The 10,808-nt window shown below is 60.0% G+C and overlaps 1 protein-coding gene across 1 annotated transcript; it reads right to left on the minus strand.

The window, feature by feature from the left end:
• Positions 1-1,528: 1,528 nt before the first annotated feature.
• Positions 1,529-6,690, minus strand: LOC133260256 (cytochrome P450 11B1, mitochondrial). Its single transcript, XM_061438404.1, has 8 exons — positions 6,376-6,690; positions 5,847-6,002; positions 4,849-5,048; positions 4,551-4,754; positions 4,125-4,279; positions 2,546-2,712; positions 1,777-2,128; positions 1,529-1,645 (listed from the first exon to the last, which is right to left on the minus strand). Exons 1-8 carry the CDS (start codon positions 6,612-6,614, stop codon positions 1,532-1,534), a joined length of 1,587 nt encoding a protein of 528 aa, XP_061294388.1. The 5' UTR covers positions 6,615-6,690; the 3' UTR covers positions 1,529-1,531.
• Between the last annotated feature and the right edge of the window lie 4,118 nt (positions 6,691-10,808).

A 10,808-nucleotide genomic window follows, 5' to 3' on the forward strand; every position in this document is an offset into this window, starting at 1 on the left:
TGGGAGAAGGATCGGATAGGTTGAGTGCCAGTTGAGCCAGAAAACTCAGCACTTCCCAAAAACCCATCTCACGGTGCCTCAGGGGGCCCAGCGAAATGGTGATAGTATAGAATTGCCATAGGAAGAACTCAGGGCTCAGAGGGAATGAAGTCTGGGCCTGTGTGCTGGGCGAAGGCTCCAGCTTGTGCCTGTGTGACCACAGAGTCTGGAACCTCCTCCCTCCTCCATGAATCTCTGGGTCCCTTTCAACAGTCCTGTCTGGGGTGGGAGAAGATCACACTGGCGGCCACAGGCCTCTTTGGCCGCGGATGGACTGGAGTGGTGATGGGGTGTGCAGCTCTTGTCCTCCTCCAGGGATCTTGGCACTGAACAGATGCCCTGGGGGGCAGTTCACTGGGGCAGGGAGAGTGGAGAGACCCCCCAGCCCTCAGTAGGGGCAGGGCTGGTGCAGCCAGAAACACGACTCCTCACACCTTGCTGCCTGCTCGGCCTGCCTGTGCCTCAGCAGATGAACTGGGGGTGGTGAGGGCGGGAGAGTGGAGAGACCCCACCACCCTTCATCCTGCCTCTGGGCCCACTTTCTACCGGGGGAGTCACCTGGCCCTAGGTGGGATGGGACAGACTGCCTGCTTCTGCCAACGAGGGGATCCCAGTTGGCTCTCAGTGGTTCAAAGCCTCTTCCGGCCTTGAGATCAGGGTGGTCCCTCTGTGGGTCACTGTGGGTCACTGTGAGAGGGTAGTGGGCACTTCAGACTGGCTGTACTGAAGGGAGTGGGAGGTGGCCCCACACCCTTCTTCTAGAGGCTTCTCTATGGTCGGCCTGCCTCGTGCCAGAGGGGTTCACCATCCCTCGTGCTCTCAGATGAGTATCATTGACCCTGATGTCCAGGTGGGCTTTTGGCAGTGTCTCCTCTAGGAAACCTGACTCACGACCTGCCTATTCAGGCCTGGGCTGGGCACTTCAGCCACAATCACAGAGGACCGGCACTGCCAGGGTGAGCCCAAGAGGCTAGGTAGACAGATAACAACCCAGCTTGAAGGCAAGTCCATGCCAGAGCTCTGGAGGCAAAGGGGACGGCACTTGAAATGGCAGCCATCAGGACAGGGCACGCCCAAGTTGTCAGCTCTTGCATTGGAGCAGAATTGAGCACAGGAGGTATAAAGAGTGGACAGGGAGGCAGACGGTACGGTCTGAGGCCCATCGCTTGGATGGCCACACGAGGGGCCTGGGGCTAGTGCTGGGGTGACTGGGGTCAAGGGCCCTCAGACAGCACTCCTTGCTGGAGAAAGAGCTGGTGGGACTGGGCATGCGACCAGGACCTGCCACCAAGGTTCATCCCCAGCTCTGCCCTGGCCTTGCTGCACAGGCCAGCAAGCCTGACCCACGGGGGCCTGTGCTGTTCCATGAGTGCAAAGTGCTGGCTGCACAGTGGTGTGACTCAAAAGTCAGGGCCTGTAGGAGAAAAAAGGTGTGGTCGGGGTCCGGCAGAGGGGCTTGTAGCGTGCATGGCCTGGCAGTGTGCTGACAGGACTACTGGATGGCCCGGAAGGTGAAGAGGGGCAGGGTGGAGGGCATCAGTATGAAGCGGTAGACCATCTTTATGTCCTCTTGCTCCAGTGTCTCCACCAGGAAGTTCTTCAGCACCTAGGACAGAGGCAGGGTTCCGCCTGGCCCCAGCCTGCCCTGCCTTCCAGGGCCCTGAGGCTGGGCGCCCCAGAACGAAGCCAGGGGTCCCCGGCCAGGCTGTCCACCCGTGCCCCTCGCGGCCCACTCACATGGTGCAGCAGGAGCAGCATCTCCACCTCGGCCACGCGCCGCCCCAGGCACTGGCGTACGCCAAAGCCAAAGGCCAGGTGCGGGAACCTGCTTCCAGAGCCCTGGCGGTCCAGCCAGCGCTGGGGGTGATAGCTCTCAGGCCTGGCAAACACGGCGGGGTTTCGACCCAGGGAATAGAGTAGGACCTTCACCAGCGTCTGCAGCAGTGGGAAGGGGCCAATGTCAGCTGGCCCCTGGGTGAAGTTCGGCGGGGACTCCAGGGCCTCACTCACCCCAGCTGGGATGTGGTAGTTCTGCAGCACCAGGTCCGAGCTCACTTCCCGCTCCAAGGTGATACCCACGGGGTACAGCCTGTGCACAGGAGCATCCAGCAGGGTCCTCAGCTGTGACCGGGCTCCGGACACCCTCTGCAGCCTTCCTAGCCCAGTGCATATAGCCTGAGGGCAGCCTCCCAACCCCGGACCCTCACAGGTCACTCCTGGCACTGGGAAGCCCAGATCCTGAGGCGTTCCTCCCTTCCAATTCCCAAGTAAGCCAAAGCTCCCCAAGCCAGCGAGGACGTGACTGACAAGGTCACCAGGACACTGAGGTGGGATCCCGGAGGAAGAAGCACCAGGCTCCCCTCCAGGGAGAAGAAGAGGAGGTACAAGGGGTGTGCACCCCTGGGCAAAGGAGCTGTCAGCCCCAGGATCCATCGTCAAGCCCAGCAAGAGGGCTCTGCAGGCACGGGGCCAGGGCCGTGGGGAAGTCCAGGTCCACCTCGCCTACCTCAAGGTCTCCTTGAGGGCCGCCCGCAGCAAAGGCAGCTCCGTGATGGCCCTCTGGGGATTTTCTGAGATCCGGGCCTCAGCCACCAGGCTCTCCTGGCGCAGCGCCTGCTGCACCTCCGGGTTCCGAGCCAGCTCAAAGAGAGTCATCAGCAAGGGGAAGGCTGTCTGCAGGGGGCACAGAGGGCCAGGTGTAGGCCGTGCCCCTCCACTCCGGAGCCTCTCCCAGAAAGATGGTGGTCCTCTGGGGACAGGGGACCTGCATGCTCGGAGACCACAAAGCCCAGACCTGGAGTCCTGGAGATTCTAAAACCAGCTCGTCAGCTTTCCCTGAATCCCTCAGGGGAGGCGCCCCCAACGTCACTGAGACCCAGGCCTCCTCTGGCCACCTCAGAACCTGAGGTTCTCTTCCTCCTCTGGGTCCAGGAGGGGCTCACTCTTGGCATCTACTAAGTGGGCAGAGTTGAGGAGCTGAGGTCTATCTGGGCATCCACAGGCAGGTCGGTTCACAGGGTCCTAGCAGGAACCGGCCACCCAGACTCCCAGCCGTTGCCTCCTCCTGGATCATTTCCATGTGCAAAGAGTGGTGCCCGCTATCCAGCTGGAGACCTGGGCAGCTCGGTATCTCCTAAATGTCGTCCCCAAGGTAACCTGCCCCTGGCATCCGCTGCCGTGCAGATCGGGCCTCCCTGGGGCTCCCTGAGCTGTAGTCCGTACTGTGCTCTGCCCTGTGGCCTGTGAGGGACCCGATGCCTGAGTGAGATACTCCTCACACTGGCTTGCTCTAGCCTGGGATACAGGCCGGGTGTGCAAGGCCCTTCCTGACAGAGGCCCTGACCCTGTCTGCCCTCCTCTGCCCGCTTGCCCTGTTCCCTCCACTCAGCCTCATGGCCTTTCCTCGCTGCCGGCTCTTGCAGGGCCTGGCCTGCTGCCCTCCGGGCCTCCTCTTCTGTGTGGTCTCTCCAATTTCAGCGAAAGCTGTTCTTCTCCAGGAAGCCTTCCCAGAGCAGGCACATGCCTGGCCCACCCTCTCTCACCTTATGGCTGCACCATAGCCCCGGCTCAGGGAGTGTCTCTACCTGAAGCCCGCACCTCAGCTCAGGGCCTGGGTGCCTGGCCCTCAGAGATGCTGACAGAGGGAGGCTCGGTCTAGAGGCAGGACACTTCAGCTGCACTGTACACCCTGGGCCTGGCCCGCCCCCTGGGCTGGCTTCCCTGCCACCTGCTCTCTCCCCCACATGCTAGAACCTCTTGCTGCCCCTCCCATTAGCCAGTCACCTCCTAAGGATCGTGTCTGTCCCTGGAAAAGGTCTCTAGTGTGACTCTGCAGCCGAACCTCAGCCCTTCCCCTCCCCCCAGGACCCCGGGGACCTCTGATGCTGCAGGTACCCAGGCCTCCGGCCACTCTACACTCTGTCTGGAGCCTGGTTTCTCATGTGGGTCACCATAGACTCCTTCCCTTTGGGAAGCTGGAGGCATAGATTGGGGAGGGGCGTGGAGGAGACATTTGCCCTGGGAGGAGGCTGCCTGGAGGCAGGGGAGCTCCCTGCTCTATGGGAAGGGCTGGGTGCTGGCCTGACCGTGTCCACACTCCCAGCAGTGAGGTCGATCGTGTTGGCCTTGATGGTATCCAGGGTCATGTCTGCTCGCATCAGCAGCTCTGCCACGATGCCGCTGTAGTGCCACGGGTGGCCGAGGGCCAGCTCCTGATAGATTCTCTGGATGGCTCTGTTGGCTGCAGGATGCATAGCGACAGAAGCCCCGGGTCTGGCGCTGGGAAGCACTGCTCTTTGTCATCCTCCTGCCCTTTATCCTCCTCCATACCCCCAATTCTCCACGTCCTGCCCCAGTTCTTAGGCCCGCCCAGGCCAGCATCACTGCCGATGGGTCTGGGACCATAACGAAGCCACAAGCCCCTCCTGGGACCTCAGTCCTTCTGCGACTGTGGTGAGTGGAGGGGGCCCCGGGGTCCCTAGTCACCGCACTGCCCGGGCTCCGGCCCTCACCATACTGGAAGATGTAGTCCCAGGCCTCAAAGTGCTCCCTCCACATGTTGGTGCTCATCCACCGTGACAGGCGCCTGGGCACAAACATGAGCTGCACGGTGGACTTCAACATGGCCTCCAGCGCGTGGATAAAGTTCAGGCTGTCAGGGTTTGGTTGCTGGGTCAAAAGGCCAAGCCGCTCCCCGTAAAGGACTAAGGTGCTGGCTGTGGGATGAGGGGTTCCTGAGCCCCAGGCAGCCTGGGCCTCAGGGCCAGCTCCCCCCACGCCCTGAGGTGCGCCTGCCTCCCCAGCCCACACCTTCGATGGTGTAGCGGAAGACGCTGGGCGCGATGTCCAGGGTCAGACTCCCCCGAGCATTCTGCAGCACCCTCGCCTTCAGGGTCTGGGAGAAGTCCCTGGCCACGCCATCCACCAAGGGCGTGTACTTCTGCAGGGCTGGCAGCGAGAGGACGTCTGGGTTCAGCCGCAGTCGGTCCAAACGCCACTGGGGCCCGTTGCTGTAGAGCAGGGAGCGGAGTGTCAGGGTGTCAGTCAGCAGTGGCCCCGACCTGCACCCCACCTTCCTCTCTCCAGAGTGAAACCAGCCAGACAGGGAGCCGCCTGCTGGTCATCAGGGGCAGGCTGACCCTGTTGGGTTGCCGGTGGCACCTCTTTCCTCGGGGCAGCTTCCTGTACTTCACCCAAGCTGAGACACGGGCTTCTGGCTGAGACTGCTGCCGGGGTGTCTGCAGAATCGCAGGCTCCCTGCCTGCCACACGCACCTCCCCACTGGGCCACCTCTGGGCCTGGAGGCTTCTTCTGTGAGGAAGGAGGCTGAGCCCCTGGGAGCTGGCCCAGCTTGCTCTCACTGCGCCCCAAAGTGGGCGAGGCCTCTGCCATACTGGCTGCCCGCTCCCCTCCCCACACAGCCCCTGACCCTTGAGGCAGAATCCAATTGTGCCTCTCCTGGTGTTCCCCACACAGGGCCCAGTGCCCCTGGGGGGCTGCTAGCAGGGCCTGGGGGGCTGAGGGAAGGGAGACATGCACCCAGCCGGAAGGCCCTTGGGAGGCCTCTGCAGGCTTCACCCTCCCTCCTCTGGCTCTGCAGGGAGGGTTCCCACTGTGGCCCGCCCCTTACCCGGCTCCAGGGCACACAAGTTGCCTGGGGCACGGGCCCGATCCAGAGCCGGTGGGCACCCTCTCCCCAGCCACCCAGGTGGGCCTCGGGCAGGCTCGCTTTGAGGCCCTCCCCGTCCCACGTGCTCTCTGCACCCAGGCCGCCCTGCCCCTCCCTCCGCACCCCCACCAGCCCTCACAGCAAGAACACGCCACACTTGTGCCCGCGAGCCTGTCGGTAGGCCAGCCAGGGCTCCAGGATCATCCGCTGGGGGTGATGGCTGTCCGCCTGCTGAAGCCTCTCCACGTCCTCGGGCAGCATCACGAACACCATGTGTCTCCCTCCCACGTCGTACCTGTGGGGCAGAGCTCTGCGGTCTGCTGAGGGGCCGTGTCCTGCCTGGTCCCCGCTCCATAGAGCCAGGCGCTGGATCAGAGCAGGCGGGCCCTCCCGCGGTCTCACTGAAGCCTCCTCTCCTCTGGGGTCTGCGGTCTGTGCTCCCAGCAGCGAGCCGCCCAGGGCTCCTGCTCGACAAGGGCCCCAGTCTGCGGTGGCTGAGACGCACACCTGCCCCAAGGAGCCCCCTCCCTACCCCTTTCCCACGGCCGGGTGCCCCTGCCGGGATGTGGGCAGTGGGATGTGGCACAGCCCTGGCCCAGTGGGACTCAGGCACCAAGGGGGACAGAACGTGAGGGTGTTCTCGCTGAGGTGAGCGGGGAGAGCTTTACCTGAAAATGGGCCCCAGCTCCTGGAAGGTCTGATGCATGTCCAAGTGCATGTTCTCAGAGCCCTGCTCCTTCCAGATCTGCAGCATCCGCATCCACTTGTTGCCAGGACACCGGGGCATGGCTTCGAAGGGCAGCACCGCCTTGGGGGCTGCAGCACCTCTGGTGCCCAGTAGGCGTGCCTCGTGCAGGGACAGCCAGGGCCCTGCCATCCGCACCCTGGCCTTTGCCCACAGTGCCATCCTGCTGCTCCCCACCCCCTCAGCCCCTTCCTTTTATCTCACCGGGCCTGCTAGCGCAAGCGATCTGATCACGTCATAGGCCAGACTGGCTCTGGGCCAGACCAGGAAGCCTGGGGCTGCGCTCAGGCTGAAGGCCTCCAGCGGGAGGAGGGAGATGGATGGCACCGGGTCCGGCAGTGACCCAGGCCTGCTGGTGGGTGGCTCTTGGGAACGGGTCAGGGTTGGAGCATGGACCCAAAGGGGTGGCGGTGGGGGCAAGAGGCCTCCTCCCCCTCCAGTATGGGACAGGCGCAAGATGGATGGGTGCCTTATCTTCGCAAGGGATGAAAGGGGACCTTGGGTATGTTCGTCTCTCTTCTACAAGGACCTTAACGGGGAGCAGTGGGAAGGGCTGGGCTCTCATCTCCTGCAGCCCCGGGTTTTGCCTACTCTTGCCAGGGCCGGATGCTGAGTCCAGGGGTGGAGGCAGGAGCCAGCCAGGGTCCCTCCCAATGGGGGCTTGCAGTCCCACAGGGGGCACTTAGGGGATGCAAAGACCCCACTGGCACACTGGCGTCCAGGGCAGTTTGTGGCCGAGGCCCCGTGTGTCTGGCCTGGCTGGTCCAGCTGAGGAGCAGAGAACCCAGAAGACGGGGTCACCGGCAGGGAGGGCGAGGCTGGCCTGCAAGCCCCTCCTCAGTCAGAAAGGTGAGAGGACCCTGCCCCCATGGGGTGTGTGCTCAGGGCCCACATCCTTCTTTCTTCCTGGAACATGAGCAGCTCCCAGGGTGGGGAAAGTCTATGACAGGGGAGTGGTCGTGGGCCCCACACCCTCCCAAGGACCCAGCAGGCACACAGCTGGAGCCCTCCCTGTGCTCGGGGACCCATAGTTTCAGACCCCGTGTCGTCTCACCCACCCCTGGCAGCTCTCCCAGGAGGTCAGTCTTGCTGTCCCTGGCCCTGCTTTCAAGCAGGAGATTGACAGCAGGTCTTCTGTGCCCTCCCCAGGCCCCCCTTGTGTCAGCAGGGCCCCAGGGCCCTCATGCTTGGGCCTCTGCAGAGGTGCCCAGGGGCCCCAGCCCTGATTTGGGGATGGTGCCCTGATGACACCACCTTGCAGGCTCTGGAGGTAGGACAGGGAGCACGTGGGCTTCTAGCAGGGTGGCTGAAGATCTGAGTGTTCCTTGTTCTTCTACTTTCACTCATTCCCTCTCTTGACACTTCCTTGGGGGATATTCAGCTGTGGCCATGAGTCAGAACTGCCAAGGTCCCTCATCAAGCCGAGATGCATGATGGGCCTCAGCCCCAGGTGGCGTAAGAGCTGTCCTCGGGCTGAGACGCAGCCTGGAGCCCCAGCCTGCCCTTGGGGTGCCGCTGCCTCGGCCCAGCCCACCCTGGCCAGCCTCCTGAACCTGTTCCTGTCTGTGTGGCCTCTGCCTGCACTAGTACCAAAGGCTCCTGAACTTGGGCCGAGCTCTTGGTACTTCCTAGACCGGCCAAGCTTCAGAGAAAGGTGCAGGTCCCAGGGGAATCTTCAAACAATGACTCCTCACAGAGGAAGACCCGAGAGTGCTCTCAGGGCCCCTGGTCCCCATGTTGCCGAAGGTGGGGCTCTGCCTTCTGCATGGGCCCTGAGCCCACCCCCGGCAGACCTCTTCTTGTGCTGAGAGCCGGCCAGCCGGGCTGTCGTCCCCCGAGGCACAGCTGTGGCTGAGGACCCAGCCCAGCCCCAGAAGGCCCAGAGACCTGAGAGGGGAGGCCCTGCCCTGATGGTCTCCCCCGGTGGGGCCAGGCCTGGGTCTTGCAGGAGAACAGTACCACTCAGTGGGCGTCCCAGGGCAAGATCAGTGCCCAGGAGCCCTGATATCGGTATCAGGCTGTTCCCAGGCAGTACCCTTCTCCTCCCCGGTGTGCTGGGTACCGAATTCTCCACACTTCATCCCTGGTCCTTCCTACCCCGACTCCAGGCTCAGAGCCTGCGCCCCAATACAGTTCTCAGACTCCTTCCCCTCTTTCCCTGGGCCAGCGGAGTCAACCAGAACCCCAGCAGTGGCCCAGGCCCTGCCTCAACCTGCCCACACAGGTTGAACCACAGGATCCTCTGGCCTCGATATCTGAACTCTTTGCCGTCCTCTGAGGGGAGTGGACTGCCAACTGCAGTGTGAGCCCAGCCAGGATAGACGGGGCACCTCCTCGAGGAGGCTCCCTGTCCTACCCCCTACTTGATGCACTGGACCTCACAGATCTCAGCATCTGCAAGGTCCATGCTGTTAGTAACAGTCTGTGTGCAACAGAAAAAGACGAGCAACGTGCCAGGATGGCCACTCCTGGGTACATAGCTGAGAAAAGTAAACACGCTAATTTGGGAAGATGTTAGAACCATTATTTACAGCTGCCAAGATATAGAAACAGCATGAGTGTCCATCAGCAGAGGATTGGATGAGGAAGAAGTGGTGTATATCCATATATATACACGCGGATATATATGAACATATAGAAATATATATGTATATATACACATGCATAATATGTATGAATATATGCATAGTCTATATGTGAATATATAGAAAGTGAAAGTGTTAGTCGCTCAGTCGCGTCCGACTCTTTTCCACCCCATGGACTGAGGCCCACCGGGCTCCTCTGTCCATGGTATTCTGCAGGCAAGAATACTGAGTTTCCATGCCCTTCCCCCGGACCTCTTCCCAACCTAGGGATCAAATCTAGGTCTCTTGCATTGCAGGCAGATTCTTTACCATCTGAGCCACCAGAACTATGTGGGAAATACTACTCAGCCATAAAAAACAATGAGATTTTGCCATGTGCAATAAGATGAATGCACTTGGAGGCCATTGTGCTACAGAGGGAAGTCATACAGAAGAAGACAAACACTGTTATGTTATCACTCATACGCAGAAGCTGAAAAATAAAACAAACTTGCGACTACAACAAAAAAGAACCAACTCACAGATACAGAGAACAAACTAGTGCTTACCAGTGGGGAGAGGGAAGGAGAGGGGCAGTATAGAGGTGGGGGACTCTTCTGTATACAGGAAGCCACAGGGACATATGTTGTACAGGACGGGAGATGGAGCCAATATTTTACGGTAACCACGAACGGACTATGCATTTAAAAACTTTCAGTCACTATATCCTACACCTGTAACTTAAGTGGTATCATACATCAACTCCAATTTTTTCAAAGGGGGACATTTACCCAATTGAATTGTATGAGTGACGTAATCGAAGGTTTACCTTTCATTCACACACTTAGCTCAATATGAACAGACAGAATATGTCCCCTTTGCTTACAGTCACACAATTGAATTTCTAACGATGATGGACAGAATTACTGCAGGACACACGAAAAGGAGGATGACCAAAAACAGAAGGACTGGCTAGCAAGACAATATTAAATGAATGAAACACACATCAGAAGTTTGCAGCATTGTAATACACTTTGTATCTGGACTGAACTAGACACTTATATGCACCAGAGAAAACAGTTTCAAATAGGTTGAGAAGCTGAAGAGTGGAAAGATCCCGTGATGATTACTGTGAAGGAAAATTGGAAAGCAGGTCTGCTGAGGACGTGGAGTTAATGCCAAGGTTCTAGGGTTCGGTGAAGGCTTGCATGTCCAGAAGGTCTGGGCAGGACACAAGGGCAGGCAAATTTCCAAGAGGTCTGGGCAAGACACAGGGCGGGAGGTGGGGGTAGGAAGTTCTAAAGTCTGGGAAGGATATGGGACTACAGGAAGGATCCAGAGTTCTTGGCAGGATGCGTCTCAAGGAAGGCTCCAGAAGGTCTTCAAGGAACACAGACCCTGGAGAAGGTTTCAGAAGGCCAGGCAGGACCCAGGGGAGTAGGGGTGGAAGGGTGTGGTGGCAAATGTCCCAGAAGGTCTAAGCAGAAGCCAAGGCCACAGGGAAGGTCAGTAATCTGAGCAAACACAACTGGGAAGGTTCCAGAATATGGGGCAAGATATGGTTGCCATGGGGAAACTTCCAGAAGATCTGGGCAGAAAAAGGAGACAAAATATTATAGATGGTCTGGACAAGAGGATGGAAGGGGTTGGGGGGAGTGAGTCAGGGGCTTGGGGAGGGGGTAGGTCCCCGAAGTTCTGGGCAGAACACGGCGAGTGTCGAATGTTCTAGAAAGTTGGGCAGGTCAAGGGTGGTGGGGGGCTAGAGCCCCAGACTTGGCCTCAGATCAGTGTT

This window comes from Bos javanicus, chromosome 14 (genome assembly GCF_032452875.1).
Source record: "Bos javanicus breed banteng chromosome 14, ARS-OSU_banteng_1.0, whole genome shotgun sequence".
Classification (NCBI taxonomy): domain Eukaryota; kingdom Metazoa; phylum Chordata; class Mammalia; order Artiodactyla; family Bovidae; genus Bos; species Bos javanicus.

Excerpts from the sequence above, each read along its gene's own strand:
- LOC133260256 (XM_061438404.1), bottom strand. The coding sequence starts at position 6,614 with ATGGCACTGTGGGCAAAGGCCAGGGTGCGGATGGCAGGGCCCTGGCTG. Across the intron at positions 5,049-5,846 it reads AAGTGTGGCGTGTTCTTGCT|CAACGGGCCCCAGTGGCGTT; the intron begins GTGAGGGCTGGT and ends CCTGCTCTACAG. Across the intron at positions 4,755-4,848 it reads CTTCCGCTACACCATCGAAG|CCAGCACCTTAGTCCTTTAC; the intron begins GTGTGGGCTGGG and ends CTCATCCCACAG.